Genomic DNA, 23665 nt, shown 5'->3' with positions numbered 1-23665 from the left:
GCACACTGTGCTCCAGCCTGGGCAACAAAGTGAATGAGAAAGGAAGGAAGGAAGGAGAGAGGGATGGAGGGAAGGAAGGAAGGAAGGAAAGAGAGAAAGAAAGAAAGAAGAAAGAAAGAAAAAAGAAAGGAAGCAAGCAAGCAAGCAAGCAAGCAAGCAAGAAAGAAAAAGAAAACAGAATCTTAGGGCCCCAAGCCAGGCTCAGTAAATCCTAATCTGCATTTTAACAAGATGCCTAGGTGATCGGAGTGAATGTCAGTTTTTGAAGTCCTCCTCTATGGGACCACATTAGTTGAAGAACTTGATTTAGATCCCCAGGAGTGGTCATGCCTGGCAAGAGACTTGGAGGAGATGGAGTTTGCTAAATGAAGGCGAGGCGGGAAAAGGCACATGTCCTGGAGGGATTGGCATGTGCTTTGGCACGCAGGCAAAAGAGGATGTGCTGTTTGGGGGAAGTTACAAGTTGTTCCCTATTTTGGGAACACAGATTGCTGATGGTGGCCTCATTTAACTCAGAGATGCTGTCAATTCAAGGAAAAAGTTTGATCAAATTTGATACCTCCATCTCTTCTTTGAGCCGATCCTGAAACAGTGATTAAGAATGAGTACTTTGGCCGGGCGCGGTGGCTCAAGCCTGTAATCCCAGCACTTTGGGAGGCCGAGGCGGGTGGATCACGAGGTCGAGAGATCGAGACCATCCCGGTCAACAGGGTGAAACCCCGTCTCTACTAAAAATACAAAAAACTAGCTGGGCATGGTGGCACATGCCTGTAATCCCAGCTACTCAGGAGGCTGAGACAGGAGAATTGCCTGAACCCAGGAGGCGGAGGTTGCAGTGAGCCGAGATTGCACCATTGCACTGCAGCCTGGGTAACAAAAGCGAAACTCCATCTCAAAAAAAAAAAAAAAAAAAAAAATGAGTACTTTGATTCATAAAGACAAGAAACAAAAAGAGAGGTTACCTGGGGCTGGGGACAGGGGGAGATGTGGAGTTATGGCTTAATGGATAAGAGTTTCTGTTTGGGATGGCGAAAACATCCTGGAAATGGGTAGTTGAACAACATTATGAATGCCACAAAATTATAAATACCTTAAACTAATTAAAGTGGTAAATTTTATATATATATTTTTTTACCATAATTTTTAAAAATAATAAGTACTTTGGAGTCAAGATCTAATTTTCAAGACCTACCATTTCCTTTCTGTCTTGCCTCAGTCAAGTCAGATAACATCTTAGTGCCTCGGTATGCTTATCTGTGAAGTGGGAATCATGCTGGCACCTGCCTTGTAGACTTGTTATGAGGAGTCCTTGAAGCAATGCCTGTAAAGCACCTGGAAGCTTGTCGGTGATCCTTATGCCCATTAAAGCTTGAAATGCCCAGCCTTAGCACATTGCCTGGCACAGCCAGAGATGCGTATGGCAATTGCTGTTATATCCCTTCCACCTCCTCTTCGACGGCATACCCTCAATTGTCTTCTCCCTGTACAGCAGCAATTTTCAACTCTGACTCCCCATTAGAATCACCTGGAGAGCTTTTTAAAACCCTGTGGCCTGGAGCAATTAAAACAATTTCAGGAGGTCATACGGAAGCATTATTATTTCAGGTGATTTCAATGTGCAGCCAAAGCTGAGAAACTCGGTTCTGTAGTAGCGGCTTGCAAACTTTAGAGTACATCAGAATCACCTGGAGGGCTTGTTAAAACTCAGTTTATGGGACCTGCATGAGAGTTTCTAATTTCGTGGATACAAAACAACTCTCCTTCATTCCACCATCTGTATGGCTGCCCTTTCCTTTTACTTGCCATCTGTATCTTTTTACCCTCTTCCTAATAACCTCTTCCAGACCCGTTACTGAAATCTTTCTTGAAAAGATGTGCCATTAGTTGTCTTTATGCCAGTGGTGTTGAGATTCTCAAACCTGTTCCGGCTTTGGTCACAGTTGACCACGTCTCAAAATTCTCCTCCTTTGAGTTCAGAGCTGCCACTCTTAGAGTTGCCCTCATTTCTCTTTCCTTCTCCCTCCTCTGCTTGGAACTCGTGACTCCCATGACCATTCTTTGGGTCCCTATATTTATCCTTTAAAAAGAGCACAGTCTTTTTTTTTTTTTTTTTTTTTCCGAGACGGAGTTTCGCTCCTGCTACCCAGGCTGGAGTGCAATGGCGCGATCTCGGCTCACTGCAACCTCCGCCTCCTGGGTTCAGGCAATTCTCCTGCCTCAGCCTCCTGAGTAGCTGGGATTACAGGCACGCGCCAACATGCCCAGCTGATTTTTTGTATTTTTAGTAGAGACGGGGTTTCACCCTGTTGACCGGGATGGTCTCGATCTCTTGACCTCGTGATCCACCCGCCTCGGCCTCCCAAAGTGCTGGGATTACAGGCTTGAGCCACCGCGCCTGGCCGAGCACAGTCTTAAGTGTGAGACAGATATGGGTTTGTGTCTTGCACTTGGGCAATTCAAACTCTGAGCCTCATTTTTCTCACTGGTAAGTCATGGATGATGATAATAGTATCCCCATAAATAATATGCCCCTGACACATAACACTCAACTATTAGCTATTACAGTGTTTCACTTTTAAGAACATTGCAAAATCTTGACCTCATAGAGAATTTCAGGGGTAGTGAGACTGGCCCAAGGGATGCAAAGGGCAGAGCTGGGAATACAGAAAGCACCGAATGGAGGAACAAAGCCAGGATTTACCAAAAGCAAGGAGATGATCCCAAGAATTTTCCAGGAGACCTGGGGAGACAGCGGAGTGACCAATGGGATGTGATAAGAGGAACTGGCCGAGAGACTCCCTATGACGGCATTAAAATGTGGGCCTTACGAGCAGGGAGGGTGTTATTAATGGCACTAGGATGGGCTATGGAATGGCCCCAGAGGAAACCCACAAGGGGACTTCAACCCCATTAGTGTGGAACTCAGAACTCAGTCACTTTGGCAGGAAACAAAGTGATAAGGAACCTGTTACAGTTTGCACCGTCTATTATAGTCCATGCAAAACATGACTGTGGGGTGTTACACAGAGCTCTCATTACAAGATAAGGTCTCTGCGTGCTGTTTCCCGTCGATGATGTTATTCAGCAGGATGGCTCACATGTTGAAACCTGAAACTCCTTGGGTGAAAAAAAAAAAATCCCTCTGCAGGCTATACCAGATGTTACTTGTTGTAGCTCCTCAAGCCCCAAAAAATGAGTTAATCCTTCAAGAAAATTATTTTGAACATGCATCAAACTCAGAGGCTTTTATCCAACAGGCCATGGCAATTAAAAACAAGGCTATCAGAAGAGCTGTGGGTGGTAGTCCTGTCTCTGAGAAAGGAACAGGGCCACTGGCTGACGGCTGCATTCCAGAACGCCTCCAGATGCAGAGGGCCTCACTTAGTGTGATGTTGTGAAAATACTGCACTTTAAACACATGTAGTCATAAACAAAGCTTCCTCGCCCTTTAAAGACCTCACAGAAGTATCACTCCAAGACACTTCTCTTCTGAATGCTCCAGGCCTTGCTGACCTCAGTTACCTTGAAGTTTCTCTTACCCTCATCACCCACAGCACACAGTTTACCACTTAATATTCTTCAAATACATAGGTTCCTTTCTCCAGTTATATGGTGAGTTCCTAGACATCCTAAACCAGTTACATTTGATATTCCTCGGTCTCTCTGAATGCCTAGCACTCTAAGAGGCTCATAATTTAAAAAGCATCATGTTCTTTGCACCCCTGAAATCTAGCACAGCACCTGGCATGTCACAGATGCTCGGTAAGCAAATAGGTGGTTATTAAATGAGTGAAATTGTTGATTGATAGCCCAGTTGAGTCGGCATGAAAAGGTAGATAAAGGGAAGATTCAGCAGGCATCTCTTATATTGTTTACCCAGCATCTCACTCCTCTCCTTCCAGAAGTTACCTTTACCCAACCCCATCTTTATGGCTGCCACAGGCGCTGATGCAAACTCTGCTTCAGTGAGTTCTTTTTTGGGACTTTTTGAATTGGAATCAGAGACAATGTTAAGATAGTGCCTTTCCAGTGACCAAAGCTATGTGGATATTTAGGAGCTATTGGCCCCCATGTTTTTCACTACACAGAGAAGGCTCATCTCTAGCTGGAGTGAAGCATGAAGCGAATTCTGCAAACAGAAAGTTTTAAAAACTCCTCATCCTCATTTGTGGTTTTAATAAGCACCTTTTTGCCTCCCCTCCCAGAGCTGGTGTAGTACCAGATACAGAGGAGGCATGTAGCATACCTGGATGCTAGTTTCTGGTAGCTTGGGTCTTTGCTTCTCATTTTCAACAATTTTTTTCCATATGTGCATTTGTTGAGAAGCTCAGATGCCTGGGGCTGCAATGCCATCTGTGTATAATGAAAAACGTTTATAAAGACTTTCCAAAGTGCACAAAGGGTGATGGGCTCTCTGAACAGCAGCTATGGACTTCACACCAAAATACGGTCTCTGTGAGCAAGGGCAATGGGAAAGAGCCTTTGCACAGTTCTGTGGTAGAGAAGGTGGTTATAGAGACCGAATGGTGTTCACGTTTTCTGGACTTCAAACCAGGGCACATAGCATATGAGGGAATTTATGGAAACAATAGGACAGCTTGTTTGATGTTGAGCAACCAGCTTGGCATTGCTGGTTACCATATTTATAGAGCTAATCTTTAGCATCAAGACCTACCCTAGACAGCCTAGTTTATTTACTGCCACTCAAATAGCTCATGCTGGTTTTATCCTTGGCATATGCCGCAAAGTTCACAGTGTCAAATAGTTCTTCCTCCCTTTTTATGTTTTCCATTCACGTCCTACGCATCCTCCAGGTCCAACTTCTTACCTCCTCCGGAAACAACTGTTCCATCTAATCCGCCACACCTGGCATTTCATGATTCATTCTAAGAATGGCAAAGACATGTCATATAACCACATACCCACACTCCACACATCCGTGACAGACATCACTAATTGATGTTGGGGCTCTCTCCTTCTGTAGCTGGCAAAACCCTCAGAATTCTTCCCAACACAGCTCTGGAGGCAACCACTAAAGGCTGACTGGAGTTCTGTGAAACCTAGTTACTGTCTCTCATCCATTCCCTTATATTGCTGCTGAACGTTTCTGAGCATGTTTGTCTTCTTTCTCTAGCTGAGCTGTGTCCTTGAGGATGGCAACCATGCCTCAATAACCTAACAACAACAATAATAGCAGTGGTGAATATTTACTGAGTACTTATATATGCTGGCACTGTGCTGGCCATTTAACATGTATTATCTAATGGAATCCTCAGCCCATTTCTCTGGAGAAGGTATTATCCCCACTTTATAGATGGGGAGTCTAGATCTTAGAGGATAATAAGCAACTTGTCCAATTGTACAGTCAGAATGTAGCAGAACCAGAACTTGACCCCCAAATATTTGCTCTTATCCAAAGTGGTGCATTATCTTGACCTCCTTTGTATATATGCATAGTAGGTGCCTAATGCAAATTTGTTGAATAGGAGATTTTTAGAAAGCAATGAAGTTCTTCACAAGAGAAAAAAAGAAATGGAATTGAAAATACCGGAAGCAAATTCTCCTCCCCAGGGAGTCAGAGCATTCTTGAAAGAGGTTTACTGAACTTTCCCAATATCCTTGGCTAAAGGCAATATCATTCCCCATTCCACAAGTAAACATGCTTTATGAATACAGAAATACTAAAGGTCAACTCCAATGAATGGGAGGGATGCTGTGAGGAAGTGGCCTGGGAGCCTCCTGACAGGGGCCCTGCAATGTCTACTACCTCCCAGTCACTGGCACCTCCCTGGGACTCAGTTTCCAGACTTGTAGAGTGATTCATTTGGACTTGATTAGCACTTCCCAAGTGTGTTCCCCGGAATATTGGCCCTGCAAGAAATTCATGTAAAAGTAGTTCTGTTGTCAAGCATGATTGGGAAATTGCATTTCCCTTGGGAGATACGTAGTCCATATTAAATGCTCTGAGAAGGCCAGCAGGAAAGAAGCTCCTTATTTAATGTTACTTAATTCTTATTTAACCCAGCATTTCCTAACCCTCTTTGGTTTCACAGAATAACAGCAAATATCTCTCATAACTAATCCCATACTTGGTAAAACAAAACAGAACAGAACAAAACACTCAATTGGCCAAATATATTCTAAGGACCCACCCTCACATTCGGTAAGTTTATGAGATAATAATATAGGTTGACTATAAACGGCCCCTCAGTGAATTACAGGTGGAATCACAATTTTGAATTTTTGAGATGCGTACAAAAAGTGTAAAGGGTTTTAAGACAAGGAACCAACCTTAGCAGTTCAAGCTGCCTGGTTAGTTTCCCAACATGAACGACAGGGGGCACTAGGGGACTGTGCTAATGACCACCCCTCCACAAACTCGGCAAGAAAGGGCAAACCAGAGTTGTAGCAAAAGGAGGCAGGGATTCCAGCAATTCCTTTTCCAGCTGAATGGAAAGCTACTGAGAGCAAACGCCTTTCCCTTTCGTGTTTCTGCCTTTCTGTTGGAGGAATGCAATGAGACAGAATCAGGATAGGTAACATCTTTCCTGTGCTGTTCTGTTTACAGATAGAAAATAACATAAAGCAACTCTTTTCAACAACTGCTTGTCAATGGTTTGTTTTCACCTTGGGGCCACTAACTGCAGTCCACCGTGGAAGTTCTTATTGAAGAAACATAGAGCCTATGAGTTGATAAATGAATTTTTTCCTTCAGTAGCTTTCTCGTTTTAGAGGGGGAATAAATTGTACATGTGAGGAAAAGAGCAAAATTCTTTAGGACATAAAGTTCTTTGTAATTTAGTTTTCTTTTTCTCTAGACTTTGCGGTCACAGTAAGACTCTTTAATGATGTGGTGGGCTATAAAAGGATTGGGGGCAAAGGGATATGTCACATAACTTTTTCTCACTTGTCACGTCTTTGGTGTTCTCCTGTGAAGGAGAACAAAACAGGCGGGCCTCCCTATCCAAGCCAAGCACAAGGGTCTTAAGGTAATTATCAGCAGTAGAAGCTCAGGTGGGTTTTTTCTTTTCTTTAAATCTTCCCTTGTTATTACCGGCCAATACTACCCCTACACAGCGCCTCTCACATAGGAGAGAAGACTTTACATAGACTTTTAAGATGTTTTCCTTAAGAGAAGAGGTATAAACAAGATCCAGGAGAGAAACTCTGAGCTTGGAGAGTCTTCTGCATTCATCTAATTCCGTCCTTGCATTGTGTACACAAGAGACCAGGGAGTCATGCAGAGAGGTACCAGCCCGGCCAGTCCCTGAGCGTCTAGGCAATTGTTCTCTGAAGCAATGCCCTTCCCACCGCCCTGTGCTGGACCCCAACCTCAATCCCTTAAGCGACTTCAGGCGCTTATTTCTGCAGACAGCAAAGTGCAGGAGCAATAGCCACATTCTGCCCTAATTCTATGTACTGCAGCATGCGACTTGTTTTTGACAATCCCTTTCTTGTCCCAGTGAGAACAGTGGAGAAAATAGCACGTGAGGGGATATTGCTGGATCAGCAAACAAAGCGCAATTTCTCTGACTTCTGATCCATCTCTACCATGCACCTCTCAAATAAATGCTGGGAAGAGCTTGGAAGCTAGCAATTAAGCAGTTTAAATTCTTTGGAAAGTTTCTAGTGCCTTAGAATTCCAGGAAGTGCTGAATCACATAGTCGCAGAATAGGAAAAGATTTGTAAGACAAGAATAAAACGAATATTTGTTGAACACCTCCCATATTATTGGATACATTTTGTCTCAACCTTACAGTCTTAGAGGCAGATCTGCTGTGATCTCCTGTTAGAGAAGGAAACTGAGGTCAGAGTGGTTAACTGGAACTAGTAAAGTAAGATTTGAACTTAGGTCTATTTGGACCGAAGAAAAAACTGCTCAGAAGTATTACATGATTACTTTCTTTCTTCTCACCTCCTGTTTCCTACTGGAGGATGCTCAGTTCATATCCTCTATCTATGAAAGATTTATTTTCCCCATACTATCTTCAGATTATCTTCTTACAGATAGAAACATTCTACAACCACATTTATATCTGCCTTTCACAACCATTCCAGTGAACAAGTTCTTCCTAGCATCTAACTTAAATGCCCCCAATGCACTGAGAGCCAACAGCCCTTCCCTCAGGGAACATGGAACCGGGTTACAACATTCCAGTTAGCAGCAGATTCCCAGTCTGGGTTCCAAACTGCTTCTGTTAAAAGAATCACCAATTCATAACACAGGCACTGTCATGAAGCCTCGCCCCGGTCCAGATGCTCCACTCCTTGGACCCCTTTCAGGGTGAACATGAATATCACTCAGGATCAGGCTCTGTGATCCAGATTGCCACCAAGAGGGATCAAGGCTTTTCTTCTATCTGCATTCCAGAGCTGAGCCTGGATTGGATCTCCTTTTTCAAAGTACATTCTAGGACTATCATTTTGTGTGATCAAATAAAGGGCCTATTTGTATTTCAGCTGTGTCAGGGATGAGAAAACAAAATTCTTCCACTGAGAATTTGGGCACCTTCTATAATTCTATGATTTTTTTTTCTTTTTTTCTTTTTTTTTTTTTTTTTGAGACAGAGTCTTGCTTTGTCACCCAGCTTGGAGTGCAGTGGTATGATCTCAGCTCACTGCAACCTCTGCCTCCCAGGTTCAAATGATTCTCATGGTTCAGCCTCCCAAGTAGCTGGGATTACAGACATGTGTCACCACGCCCAGCTTTTTTTTTTTTTTTTTGTATTTTTTGTATTTTTAGCAGAGATTGGGGTTTCACCATGTTGGCCAGGCTGGTCTTGAACTCCTGGCCTCAAGTGATCCACCTGCCTCGGCTTCCCAAATTGTTAAGATTACAGGGATGAGGCACACCATCCAGCTCACCTTCTATGTTTCTTTTTTCTTTTTTTTTTTTTTTTTTGAGACGGAGTTTCGCTCTTGTTACCCAGGCTGGAGTGCAATGGCACGATCTCGGCTCACCGCAACCTCCGCCTCCCGGGTTCAGGCAATTCTCCTGCCTCAGCCTCCTGAGTAGCTGGGATTACAGGCATGCGCCACCATGCCCAGCTAGTTTTTTTTTTTTTTTTTTTTTTTTTTTTTTTTTTTTTTTTTTATTGAGACGGAGTTTCGCTCTTGTTGCCCAGGCTGGAGTGCAATGGCATGATCTCGGCTCACCGCAACCTCCGCCTCCTGGGTTCAGGCAATTCTCCTGCCTCAGCCTCCTGAGTAGCTGGGATTACAGGCACACGCCACCATGCCCAGCTAATTTTTAGTATTTTTAGTAGAGACGGGGTTTCACCATGTTGACCAGGATGGTCTCGATCTCTTGACCTCGTGATCCACCCACCTCGGCCTCCCAAAGTGCTGGGATTACAGGCTTGAGCCACCGTGCCCGGCCTCCAGCTAGTTTTTTTTGTATTTTTAGTAGAGACGGGGTTTCACCATGTTGACCAGGGTGGTCTCGATCTCTTGGCCTCGTGATCCACCCTCCTCGGCCCCCCAAAGTGCTGGGATTACAGGCGCGAGCCACCGCGCCCGGCCTATGTTTCTTTACTAATAGAAAAATCAAGCCCTTTGCAAAAATGCCTGCATACAGCATGATAGAGAATAACCTTCAATCTTGCTCCTTTAGGGGCACATCTTTATTTGTCATGTATTTAATAGCTAATTTTAATAATAGCTCATGTTCAGCGAGTGTTTACTATGTGCTGGGCTTACATGTTTTAAGCTTTACATATTTTAGCTCATTGTTAGCAATTCCAGGAAGTAAATTGTCTTTAGCATTTTGATTTTTTTTTTTTTTAGTCAGAGTCTCACTCTGTCAGCCAGACTGGTGTGCAGTGGCGCAGCCTCGGCTCACTGCAACCTCTGCCCCCCAGGTTCAAGCTGCTCATTTCAGCCTCCGAAGTAGCTGGGACTCTAGGTGTGTGCCACCGTGCCCGCCTAATTTTTGTGTTTATTGGTAGAGATGGGGTTTCACCATGTTGGCCAGGCTGGAACATTTTGATTTTACAATTAAGACCAAACAAGGGAAGCAAATTACCTACGGCTTCGAGGTAATAAGTGGCTGAACTTAGGCAGTCTAATTCCAGAACACATGCTCCTGAGCACTACATTAGTATTCATTTTGGCTGTGGGTAATGGAATTCAAAATGACAGTGGTTTAAATTAAATGGAACTTTATTTATCTTATGTAAAAGTCCAGAGGTTAGTCCAAACTAGATAGTCCAAAACTGGACTGGAAGCTAGATACCACACAGTGCTCAGGGCTCCAGGCTCCTTCTCTATCCCAGGACTCCGAATGTGTAGTTTCATCCCTAACATTCAAAATAGATGCTAGAACTTAAGCCATCCCATCTGTATTCCAAGCAGCAAGATGAAAGAAGTGACAGCATAGAAAAGGGATGGAATGCATGCCAGTTGTTTGCTATGGACTGTTCCTGGATGCAGCCATGTGACATTTCTGCTTACATGCCACTGATCATAGTAGCAAGAGGACTGGGGGTAGTCATTAGTCTAGGTGGCTTTGTGACTGGTTATAAATTAGAGGATTTCATTACTGAAAGGAGGAGAGGAGTAATCAGAGGCTAGATGGGTATATAGAAGGATAGAGGGAGATGAAGCTGGAGAAGGGGCAGAGCCTGGGTGATGAGAACTTACCAGGATCCTACATTTCCCCAGTTTAATCTTTGGGTTCATTTCCCATTCCAGCAGGTAGCCAAGGAAGGCAGGGCCATCCCTTGAAAACCATCAATTATGGCCAGTGACTGACCCCCTGAAGTTCTGTAATCAGCAGTCCTAGAACTCAACTCAGGCGTCCACTTAAGTGATGAACTTTAGGCAGGTTCCAGTCTGAGACCACCAGTTCATTAGGTTCAAATGGACGTGGGTGGCTTCTGATTGTTGTCTCCAGAAAGCCCAGAAAGGGAAGAAGGTGTGGGGAGGAGGACACTGTATTGGGCCACAGCCTCAGAGTGGCCCTTGCCTCTGAACCTCCAGAGTGAGCCTGGATGCCAGTCATGAGAGAGGAACTTCACGGTTTCCAAAGCTCTTTGGCATGTGCTATTTCCCCTGCACATACAAGACTGTGATAGGGCTTGCTCTGCTCCGTTTTTCCAGTGAGGGAAAAGGAGTCAGAATCCCCCTGTGATTTTCAGTAGGATGAGGTGAGGTCTTAGAATCTGTCTTTTCACAGGAGTGTCAGGGGAATCTTATGTTTAAATAACTTTGGAAACCCCCAAGCTCAGTGTGCGGCAAGTGATATTGGAGGGTCACATCTCAGGGGGCAGAGAAATCACAAGACCGTAGACTCTGTGATTAATAAAATGCTCTAATTTATTTTTTTAAATTATTTATTTATTTATTTATTTTTGAGACAGAGTCTCACCCTGTCACCCAGGCTGGAGTAAAATGGCACGATCTTGGCTCACTACAACCTCTGCCTCCTGGGTTCAAGCGATTCCGGCCTCAGCCTCCTCAGTATCTGGGAATACAGGTGCCCGTCACCCCACCCAGCTAATTTTTATATTTTTAGTAGAGACGAGGTTTCACCATGTTGGCCAGGCTGGTGTTGAACTCCTAACCTCGTGATCTGCCCACCTTGGCCTCCCAAAGTGCTGGGATTACAGGTGTGAGCCACCATGCCCAGCCAAAATGCTCCAGTTTATAACCAGACACAAAGCTACCTAGAATAGCAACTAGCCCAGCCCTCTTGCTACTATGATCAGTGGGATATAAGGAGAAATGCCACATGGCTGCATCCAGGAAGAGTCCACAGTAAACAACTGGCATGTGTTTCATCCCTTTTCTATCCTGTCCCTTTGAGTTATGCCTGTCGTCGTCACTGCTGTGTCTCTGTTTCTGGCACACCATAGATACTCAATACGTATTTGTGGAAAGGATGAATAAAGACAAGCTTAGACATTCAGACTTTTAGATCCTAATTCTTCTAGTGCCATGGAAGAATCCTAGAAGGAGTTCACATTTTATTATGCTTACCACCCACAAGATGAGACATAAGTACTATTAAAACTCATTTTACAGATGTTAAACACTGGGTTTAAATGACTTCCCCAAGGTTACACAAACAGTACGTGTTACAACCAGGATTCAAACTCATGCTCTTCCATATGCTGCTCTTTTGTTTCTTTGATATGGAATTACAATTTATTCCATTGCAACAGATTTGTCATAGCTCAAATCATTCCCTGGGAAACAGAAAGTCTATCCTCCGGATTTTTCATATAATAAGTAACCTAATACACAGATGTGAGCCCTGTCACTTGACACCGTCCATGTTATAGAAAAGTTCCACTCTGCTTCACAGACTATTTGCTCACATTGAGGTGCCAAACTATATTGGCGGAGAGGAGCATATATTGACTTTGAATGTTTATACTGGTGAGCACACATCTGTTTTTGTTTATGGGGATGGGGGCAATGAGAGTGAGCACTCCTCAGCAGACACTGTTGACGGTGGTGGATTTCTCTCCTAGTCTGTGAAGTTTTATCACCTCTGAGGCTAGAAAGTAGGCTGTCAGTTTAGACCGTGCCTTTTTGAACCCAGAGGCTTCTGGGCTCTTCCATTCTTTCCAAAGAGTCATTATTTCTTCAGGGCCGAACTGAACCTTAAGGAGATTTGAGATCTTGCGGTGGAGTAACTATATCCAAGGGACTTCAAGTAGACCTGGAAGAGTGAGACGGCTCTAAAAACCCCTCTCTTATCTGGTGATAAATTCAAAGTACAAGAGCTGAGTCCTAATCTGATCTGTGTTCCTAGGGGCACTCATTCCTCTGCCCTTTTGCATCCTCTGCCCCAGCGCTTGCATTTGTGGAGGAGGGGAGGGTGCCCACACTGGGAACCATTTCTGTTCTCTTCCTCTGTTGACATACCTTCAGAGAAGACATAACACACACAAATTGCATCGGCACATGTCGCCTCATAATGTGTTTAGTATTTGCAGCCTTCAGGTGGTTTCTGGCTAGTTCTTTCTCTGGGTTAGACACAGACTGGCCCCTGCACTGTCTAACGCAGGGGCAGGTTCAAATAGTTGGTAGTGGGTTTCATGAGGACTTTGCTCTTTCACTCAGCTGCTTTTCCTGAAAGATGAGTTAAAAGCAGGACTTTATGTTCCTTGGGTGCAAGCAACTATGACTAGGTTTTTGCATCTGTCCCATCACCCCAAGTAACGAGACCAGTAGCCAGTTCATTGGCTGACAGAAGGTGGATCCTGTGACACTGTTTGGAAGTAAGCTTCTGCAAAGAGCAGGGTATGAAAAAATAGTGGCTATGGAAGATGGGAATACAGAGGGGCTTGGTAGTGTGTCCATGAAGTGCTGTTCAGTCTGACTTTGTAATTATAGTCTAGCTCAATAAAAATGATGCGATTTTTTTCTTGGTTACAAAGGAAATAGGATGGCTCATGGGTTGATACTTCCACATCTGATTTCTTAGACCTTTGACATTTAAATTGCACTTCCAACAGTTAAAACTTGTCTTCTGAAATATCTGCTCCTTCCACTGGGAAAAGCATTTTGGAATACACGTAAGCTTCAGTGACCCCAGCCACCTCCCTTTACCTCCCCACATCCTGCAATGCATGCTTACTTATTTAATTTTTTTTTTTTTTTTTTTTTTTTTGAGACGAAGTTTCACTCTTGTTGCCCAGGCTGGAGTGCAATGGCACGATCTTGGTTCACTGTAACCTCCACCTCCCAGGTTCAAGGGATTCTTCTGCTTCAACCTCCTAAGTAGCTGGGATTACAGGCACCCACCACCCTGCCTGGCTAATTTTTTAATATTTTTGGTAGAGACGGGGTTTCACCATGTTGACCAGGCTGGTCTTGAACTCCTGACCTCAGGTGATCCACCTGCCTCAACCTCCCAATTACAGGTGTGAGCCACCGCACCCAGCCTATTTATTTAATTTTATAACCAGCAACAAGCCTAACATGCCAGACTTAAGTGTTCCCAAACTATAACTCTGCCAAGTAATGGGAACAAGAGGTTTTCTTCTGTGGTACTGACAGGAGGTGATATTGGGTAAGCAATAGGTGGTCAAAGATTTGAGCAGGAAGGGACCCCGTGCCCATTCCAGTTTCTTTGAGGGAGATATAAGGCATGTGTAAATGTGAGAACTGGCCACTGCTTTCAATGCTGTGGGAACCCAGGTTTCCCCTTTAGAATGCTTACACATTTTCATTAGATACATAAATTGGTACAATCCTTTTGGCATGTAATTTGATAAATACTAACAGCCTTACATATCTAACTGGTGATTCTTTTTCCACCAGTCTATTATTTAGTGGAAGTTGTTATTATTATGAAATAATCAGAAACTTGGATAAAAATTTATACACAAAGCTGTTTATGGGAGTTTTATTTATAGTTGTAATAAATGTGATGTTACGCATTTGGTAAAAGTGTGATTTGAATAATGAAAAGTGTTTAAATAAATGATGGCGCATCCTTAAAATTTAATACTGAGGTAGACATTAAGGTTCTGCAAAACTATTATGGCTCCCTCCCAGATTAAGTTAGAAATAAACATGTGTATAAGCCAGCTCTTGCCGCATAACAAACCACCCCAAAATTCAGTGGCTTAAGATGCTGTCAAAATCCATGGTTTGCTGGATGAATCTTTTGGTCAGAGTTGGCTAAGCTGGAGCTGGTTGTATGTATGGGACAGCTGGGATGGCTCAGCCAATCTCTCCATGTGGTCTTTCATCCTCTGAGTTAATCTTAGATTATTCTAAAAGCATGAAGAGAGAAAAGCCCCAATGCACAAGCATGTGTCAAGTTTTTGCTTATGCTACATTTGCTAATATATATATATATATATATATATATATATATATATATATATACACACACACACACACACACACATATATTGGCCGGGCATGGTGGCTGGTGCCTATAATCCCAGCACTTTGGGAGACCAAGATGGGCAGATCACTTAAGGCCAGGACTTTGAGACCAGCCTGGCCAACATGGTAACACCCTGTCTCTAGTAAAAATATAAAAATTAGTCAGATGTGTGGCGCATGCCTGTAGTCCCAGCTACTTGGGAGGCTGAGCCATGAGAATTGTTTGAACCCAGAAAGCTGAGGTTGCAGTGAGACAAGATTGTACCACTGCACTCTAGCCTGGGCAACAGAGAAAGACTGTATAAAAAAAAAAAAGAAAAGAAAAAGAAAAAAAAGAAAGAAGGAATTAAAATTAAAGATATATATGTGTAAATATATATATTTATTTTACACCACGTAGCTTGCTTTGGCTAATAAAACGCGTATGCTTTTCAATATTCTCCTTTCCTCTTGCTTGATGATCAGATACATCTGAAATATCAGCTGCTCTGTCTGGCTCTATTTCAAAGTGATCAAAATGCTGTCCTGCACTGGACGTGAAGCTTGAATTGGAAACAAACCTTTGCCGTATGAAGTCATATAGCCACATTGAGAATTTTTTGCTATTGCTACAAAACCTAGTTTGTCTAAACTAATACAAAAATTATGCAGGCACTAAAATGATATTTTAAGAAAATAATTATGTGGGAAAGAATTCAATAATATAACTCTATATAAACAAGCAGCCTATAAAGTGGGTACGTACTTGTATATGTTATATAATTCCAAATTTACATTTGTATTTGCAAACACACACACACACACACACACACACACACATACACACACACACACACACACGTACTGAAAGGAAATATATCAAAATGTTAACTATGGGATGCAGGTAATTATTTTCTTTTTTCTTCTCCATGGTTTCCAAATTTTCGATATTGAGTTTGTATCATCATGGTAAATCATATATTTTTTTCAATTTCTCCCTAGCCTGTCCCTATAAGAGTATTACTTGGCCAGGCATGGTGGCTCACGCCTGTAATCCCAGAACTTTAGGAGGCTGAGGCAGGTAGATCATTTGAGGTCAGAAGTTCGAGATCAGCCTGATGAACATGGTGAAACCTGTCTCTACTAACGATACAAAAATTAGCCAGGCATGGTGGCATGTGCCTGTAATCTCAGCTACTTGAGAGGCTGAGGTAGGAGAATTACTTGAACCTGGGAGGCGGCGGTTGCACTGAGCTGAGATTGCACCACTGCACTCCAGCTTGGGCAGTAGAGCAAGATTCTGTCTCAAGAAATTAAAAAAAAAAAAGAGTATTATTCATCCCTGTCCATCATCATGTGATCTGCTATCCGTCCTATGGGGAAATTTTATGTCTCCACCTCACTGGACTGGGGTTTGGCCATGTAACATACTTTGGCCAATGAAATGTGAATAAATATGGAATCTGTTATGTTGGATGTTTAAGATGCGTTGTGAATTTTGGCCAGGTTTTTTGCTTTTTTCCAGGTGTGCCTCATGAAGGGATTACTCTCTCAGCCTGGCTCATGGAATGAGACAGAAGTACAGAGAGGTACAAAAAATTTTTGTTCTGAGTCGTTGAGATTTGGAGGGGTTTTGTTAACACAGCAAACCTCACTAAGGAAATGTATTTTTTACTTTAAAAAACACACCTAAAAATATGTCTATCAGTGACTCATAAGCCACCAAATTCTACGTCCTGTCTGTAAAGGACACTGCTTTCTTCTTTATCCCACACCATTTTTTTCTGTCTCTTTCACTTTCAACTTCAAGTGGAATACTACAAAATCAGGTTGTCCTGAAGTAAACCAGTTCACAGATACAAGATCTACTCTTGTCCTCTTATAAAGGAGTGGGTCATGTAATCCCAGCACTTTGGGAGGCTAAGGTGGGCGGATCACGAGGTCAAGAGATCGAGACCATCCTGGCCAACGTGGTGAAACCCTGTCTCTACTAAAAATACAAAAAAATTAGCTGGGCGTGGTGGGACATGCCTGTAGTCCCAGCTACTCGGGAGGCTGAGGCAGGAGAATTGCTTGAACCCGAGAGGCGGAGGTTGCAGTGAGCTGAGGTCATGCCACTGTACTCCAGCCTGGTGCCTGGTGACGGAGTGAGACTCTGTCTCAAAAAAAAAAAAAAAAAAAAAAAAAAAAAAAGGAGTAGGTCATATCGCCGCTTTCTGGAGATGTACCAGGAGCTGTCACTTCTTTGGACCTGGGGATAGATTAGCAAAAAGGAGCTCATCTCTTATTCTACTGAATATTATAGAGCAGGTGTGTCCAGTCTTTTGGATTCCCTGACTCACATTCGAAGAAGAAGAATTAGGCCACCAATTTTTTTATGTGTAGTCTTCGGCCACACATAAAATACACTAATAATAGCCGATGCGCTAAAAAAAATCACAAAAAAATCTCATAATGTTTTAAGAAAGTTTACAAATTTGTGTTGGGCCGCATTCAAAGTCATCCTGGCTGCATGCAGCCATGCACTGCGGGTTGAACAGGCTTATTTTAGAGAATATTTTAACACTGGCAGGGATTATGGCATCATTCAGAAGTCATTAACCAGCATGGAACCCCTATTCTGAATAAGAATAGACTTGTTTCTTTCAAAACCTGGCCAGGGATTTCTTAAAACATGCAGAAGGTTGATCCTTTATACATAAAATGTTCATTTATTCAAAGAAAATGAAGCTTCTTTTTTAATGTGTATATGTAAATTACCTAATCCTCCATCCCAGTAACAAGGAAACTTAGATTTAAGTATCTCAGTGTCCCCTCTGTCTTCTGCTCCAAGTGGCTTGTTGGGGTTTGCTGACTGTGTTGCTGTGGTGGTGGGTGGTTGGAATGCCAATCTTTGTGCTGGTCTCATGCCAGATCTTCACCAGTTTTGAAGAAGTGATTTCCCCATCTACTCTGTCACTCTTCACTCTACTGCCACCTCCTGCAAACATCTGTGGCTAGAATAATACTCTTGGTATGCTGTCTCTTAGCTCAGCAAGAGTTTGGGGCCTCCTGGGTAACTTGCCTCATCTCAGCTCTCTGAGGTTGTGTATTTCCTTAAAGTTGTGGGGATTCCCATTTGGTCACCAGCCCAGGTGGTATGCCCCACAAGCTCCCACTTTGGTAACCCTCTGCTGAACTTGCCAGCATACCATCTACCTTCTTTATCCTTCACTGGGCCCTTGAAGGACTTCAGGACATTCTCCATACCACATGAGAACCAAGGACAGTTGGGCTTAGCAGCCCAGATTGGTAGAGGGGGACTCTATTTTGTTCCAATTGCTGCCCTTAGGCAGGAGAAGAATTTTTTGCTTTGCTGGAAGGATGTGGGCTAGACTTCCTGTCCTTGGCTTTGAGTGAAGGTCACAGAAGGAAGATAGACTCTATTATCCCAGTGGTTGCAAGTGAGGTCTCTGCAGGCTCTTCAGTTCTAAATGAGATTCTCTCCTGCTTCTCTGAGAGCCATTCTCTAGCCATGTTTGGGAGCATATTTCCCATCTGCTTTTCATTTCCCCAGCATAGAACATGGGAAGTCAGGATCACACAACATTCCCTTCTTGTTCTCAGGATGCCTGTGAACTCTCATCCTTGAATGTTTTGCTCAGATTCATGCTGACTTTCTTGAATGGCCCCCAGCACACCCCATGTTACTTCCTACTTCTGAGCCTTGACCCATGCTGTTTTCTCTGCCCAGACTGCCCTTCTAACATCCACTGCCCTTGGAAAACTCTTGCTCATCCCCTAAGACACTGCCTAGGACTCTTTCTCTGAGGTGTTCACTTTACTCTGGGCACTTTGCATAATGAACTTCATCAAAAAGACCTTCTGTGTCTGTCTTTATCATGAGAATAGAAGGTCCTAAGGGGCTAGGATTTCTTCTAAAACATCTTTGTTTTTCTAATGCTAAACAAATGTTGGTTTACAAAAATAAACCTTGGGTAAAGGATGTATGGGATCTTTCTGTATTACCTCTTACAACTGCATATGAATTTACAGTGATCGACAATAAAAAATGTAATAATAATTTTTAAAAATCCCTAAATGAATAGAGCCCATCATTTTCTAAAGCTCCCTGTTACCCCCTGGTAGAAGATCAGAGTCCAAAATAAGTCTGAGGCTTTTAAGAAGATGCCATTTCCAATTGAAGGGTGGATGCTTCAAATTATTAATAGTTGGATCCCCCACTTGCCCTCAGAACCGTCAAGTTCAGAAAGTTTTGAGGGAAGTTAGGGTACCTGTTAGCACATTCAAATTACAGATTATAAAAAGGAGAGCCTCTGGGCAGATGAATTAGAAAAACGTGGGCTTCTCCAGGCTTGGAGGGTGGTAGAATCTTTTTGTGTGAAATAAAAGCATCGTACCCCTTCTGCTGGGTGCTTCAGCCACACAAGCTAAGAGAGGAGTCAATTTCAGCCTCTCTTCCCCTCAGCCCCCCTCTCTTGTGTAAGGTATAACCTGAATGTGGCAGCCCAGGCCTGAGTATCTTCCTAGGTTTGCCATCTCACTTCAAGGGGCCAACTGCTATGTTTTCATCCCCACTGGAGTGTCTGCTCATGTGGAAACATTATTTGGGGGGTGTAACAAAAACTTAGCATTTTCTGTTAAATTTCTTAAATGAGTCAATGCAAGTAACGAATTAATGCCAGGTGCAATGGCTTACACCTGTAATCCCAGCACTGTGGGAGCCAAGGCACGGGGATCACCTGAGTTCAGGTGTTTGAGACCAGCCTGGCCAACATGGTGAAACCCTGTCTCTACTAAAAATACAAAAATTAGCCAGTCGTGGTGGCTCGTGCCTGTAAACCCAGCTACTCAGGAGGCTGAGGCAGGAGAATCGCTTGAACCCAGGAGGCAGAGGTTGCACTGAGCTGAGATTGTGCCACTGTACTCCAGCCTGGGCAACAGATTAATACTCTGTCTCAAAAATAAAACAACACATAGAGTATACTTGAGTTAGTGGCCCATTCTCCATCAAAATTAGCTCCCTTTAAGTGAAGATCCCCTCTGTCTTAGTCCATTCAAGCTCTAGTGACAGTATACCATAAATTGGGTGCTTAGAAACAGTAGAAACTGGGTCAAAAGGGATTTCTATTTTTAGGTCATTGAGGAATCACCACACTGTCTTCCACAATGGTTGAATTAATTTACATTCCCACCAATGGTGTAAAAGTGTTCCTATTCCTCCACATCCTCTCCAGCATCTGTTGTTTCCAGATTTTTTAATGATTGCCATTCTAACTGGTGTGAGATGGTATCTCAATGTGGTTTTTATTTGCATTTCTCTAATGACCAATGATGATAAGCATTTTTTCATATGTTTGTTGGCCTCCTGTAGAAACTTATTTCTCACAGTTCTAGAGGCTGGGAAGTTTAAATTAAGATCTGGCAGATTCAGTGTCTAGTGAAAATCTACTTCCTGATTCACAGGTGGTACCGTCTGCTGTAACTCACATGTTGGAAAGGACAAGGGAACTCTTTCAGGTCTCTTTTTATGAGGGCACTAATCCCATTCTCATGACTTCATTACCTCCCAAAGGACTCACCACCATCACCTTGGGGGTTAAGATTTCAAAATGTGAATTTTGGGGGTACACAACCATTCAGATCATAGCATCCTCCTTTGGGGTTTCTTCCTAGTGGAAGTCCTTGTTGGGATAAAGTTTTCTGAAGGGTTTTTGTTTGTTTGTTTGTTTGTTTTAATACCTGGAGAACAAAAGTGAGGGTCCAGGAACCAGTTCTGGTCTTTTTATGTTTTTCAAAGGAGTGGTCCTACAGGACTTTGCTAAGCAGGCAGAAGTATGCATCTTAATTAAGACTACAATCACTGCACATAGTGCATATGTTGTATGGAGTAGGGGTAGATTAATAGCCTGTTAAAGTCACCTTTTAAAATAAGAAATGTCTATACATGTATTTGCATCTATTATTGTCTTTGATTTCTTTTCCACAAGACTGTGAATTCTTTATGCATGAGGACGTTGAGTTCACACTGGCATGGCTAATCTGCTGGGATCTGATGTTGCCATGCCAAGGTGACATAAATACACACCTAACAACTCACAAGTAGCAGAAAGTGAAGTATGGTTTACTGGGGATGCCTCGATGTGGAGTGGCAGCAGAATGCATAGCACCCTCGCTATAATCATCAACAGAAAGCTGTGTACTTGGTCAGCCAGAGCTGGATACTGGCTTCCTGGCAGGGGCTCCTGGGAAAGGACCCTGCCCCTTACTGCTCTATGTATTTATGAGAAACGATGGCAGAGGATATCTACCACACTGCAGATAGTAGGAACTTCTTGGTTGAGGAAGCAGCCTTGTTAGAATAGAGAGCTTCTAGAGTTCAGCCTCTGGCATCAGCCTGTTTTTCCCTTGAACTAATACAGACCTGCTTAGCCAGTGACTTGCTAAACTACCAAGAAGGCTGCTGGGATATATCTGTCTTCTAGCACCAAGTATGTAACTGGGCACTCAGTAAGTGTTGAATGAATAGAGCTATTATTGTTAGGAGGAAACTCACGGTTCTTTCCTTTAGACTTACTCTCCTCTCACAAGCTGGCTACAGTAAGATCCCTTAGGAATGTGTGGGCTAGGCAGGGTCAAGGGGGATGTTTTCTTCCTGCCCATTTCATAGAGAAGGCAGGGGGCAGATTAGCTACCATGAGCTGTTTTGTTTGTTTTGCACCTGGATTCTTAGAATAAAAACCAAGAGAGCTTCTCTGTCCCGCTGAATAGAAGAGGTAGCCACTGGAGAGACTAGGTACAGAGGAACCAGGCAAGGCATAGCTATATGCCCCAAATCACAGTTTGGGCAGAGTAGCCCAATCATACTCCATTGTGCCAAGGAGAACCTAGAGACCATTCTTGAGAGGGGTCTGAGTAGGTATAATGGTCATGTTGTTTCAGCCCAAACCTCAGGGCAGCCACATGGCAGCTGTTGAGTGCTCTTTCCGAGGTAAATGTTTGAAACTAGGACTGTCCCAAGGGGAAAAAAAAGCCCAGGATTCATCATTGAGATGGGTTTTTCTGGTCCCTGAAGGCCCCAGCATCACAGGAGGTTCCAGATCTGCTGCTTCAGGGATCCACATGGAGCAGGATCATTCTCCTGCTGAAACTGAAGGGACAGGGCAGTGGGAACAGTCTCCATCCCAGGATGGCAGGCTTCCACAGCCACAGCAACTCATGATGGGTCTCAGGGGGGATGAGCAGAGCTGCATCCTTTGGAGCCAGAGACATCAGGGCTCAGGTAGTGTGGAGGATCCTCTCTGTGGAGTGGCCAGCCACTAAACTGGGTTGGGCAGTGAAGGGCCAAGAAGCTAGATTCCTTCCATGGGCAAGAGGAGGCACTGCAAGAGGAGGCAGAAGATGGGTTTCTGAGCATTAGACAAGCCTTTTTTTTCTCTCTCTTCCTCAAATGCAAAAGAATCCTAGGGCAGGATGGATCTGTGACCTGCTGGTGACAGGTGGAGCCATGAATTTGAAATACCAAGGAAAAGGAAACAGCCTATTCTACTGAAGGTTCACATGGCCCAGTGGTCCCCAAGCTTTTTGGCACCCAGGGACCAGTTTCATGGAAGACAATTTTTCCATGGACCACTGTGGGGGGCGGGGTGATTTCAGGATGATTCAAGCACGTTACATTTATTGTGCACTTTATTTCCGTTATTATTACATTGTAATATATAATGAAATAATTATACAACTCACCATAACGTGGAATCAGTGGGAGCCCTCAGCTTGTTTTCCTGCAGTTAGATGGTCCATCCCATCTGGGGCTAAAGGGAGACAGTGACAGATCATCAAGCATTAGATTCTCATATGGAGTGCACAACCTAGATCCCTCCTATGTCCGGTTCGCAATAGGGTCCGTGCCTCTATGAGAATGTCATGCTGCTACTGGTCTGACAGGAGGCAGAGCTCAGACAGTGATGTGAGTGATGGAGAGTGGCTATGAACACAGATGAAGCTTCTCTCACTTGCCTGCCACTCACCTTCTGCTGTGCAGCACAGTTCCTAACAGGCCAGGGACCAGTAACCAGTATTGGTCTGTGTCCTGGGGTTTGGGGACCCCAGATATGGCCCATCTATTATTACTACTATTATTACTGCTACTACTATTACTGGCTAACGAGGCACTTTGCTAAAAGCTGTACAAGCATTTTTCCAATTAATCCTAGAAATAACCTTATGAGGTAAGTACTGCAATTTACGAATCTGAAACTAAGCAAGGCTGCGTAAGTTGCTCAAGATAAAATAGCTTGGAGTGGTCTAATCTGGAACAGAACACAGTTATGTTGGACTCCAGAGTCCACAAGCCTCAACATGACTGTTTTGTATGTGTCTCAAATGTCTTAGCAAGTAATTGACGCAGCCAAGATAGCTTCCCTTGGTGAGTGCCATGTGGCAGGAATTGTGTTTATTCTCTTCTCCACTGTGGTCCCAGTGCTTAGCATGGTGCTTGGCTCCCAATAGGTATTAGATAAGTATTTGTGGAATAAAAACAGGGACGTGTGTGTAGCAGAAAACCATCAGTTTTTACTGAGCTTCTTTCCTGAAGAGAGTTATGGATCATATTCCCATCCCAGGTTAAGGGATGAAGAACATGATCATCAGGCTGTTTGTGCTTTTATCATTTCAGATTGAAAAACAAGCACTGTTTTATGATCAAGATGAATTATCCTGACGTTCTATCACATCTTATCAGACTCTTCTTAATTCAAAATGCTGTTGGTACTATTACTTAACGTAACTGGAGCAAGCAATAAATTCCACTGGTCTGCAGAGACTGTGGTTGGGTTC

At 43.4% G+C, this 23665-nt stretch overlaps 1 protein-coding gene and 1 long non-coding RNA gene across 2 annotated transcripts in view; one reads left to right on the top strand and one right to left on the bottom strand.

The window, feature by feature from the left end:
• LOC141585080 (uncharacterized) overlaps positions 1-23665 on the top strand; it is a 110139-nt gene that overhangs the window by 2192 nt on the left and 84282 nt on the right. The window lies entirely within an intron of this gene.
• Positions 17041-23665, bottom strand: part of WASHC3 (WASH complex subunit 3) — a 104422-nt gene continuing 97797 nt past the window's right edge. Inside the window, exons 8-9 of the mRNA XM_074402331.1 lie at positions 22574-22641; positions 17041-22212 (exon numbers count right to left, since the gene is read on the bottom strand). Of these exons, the coding sequence (XP_074258432.1) occupies positions 22618-22641 (24 nt within the window). The 3' untranslated portion in view covers positions 17041-22212; positions 22574-22617. The remainder of the gene's footprint in view (positions 22213-22573; positions 22642-23665) is intronic.

The sequence above is a fragment of the Saimiri boliviensis genome, chromosome 7 (genome assembly GCF_048565385.1).
Source record: "Saimiri boliviensis isolate mSaiBol1 chromosome 7, mSaiBol1.pri, whole genome shotgun sequence".
Taxonomy (NCBI): domain Eukaryota; kingdom Metazoa; phylum Chordata; class Mammalia; order Primates; family Cebidae; genus Saimiri; species Saimiri boliviensis.
Note: the sequence above shows the minus strand (reverse complement) of the source record. Positions and strands in the feature narration are given on the sequence as shown.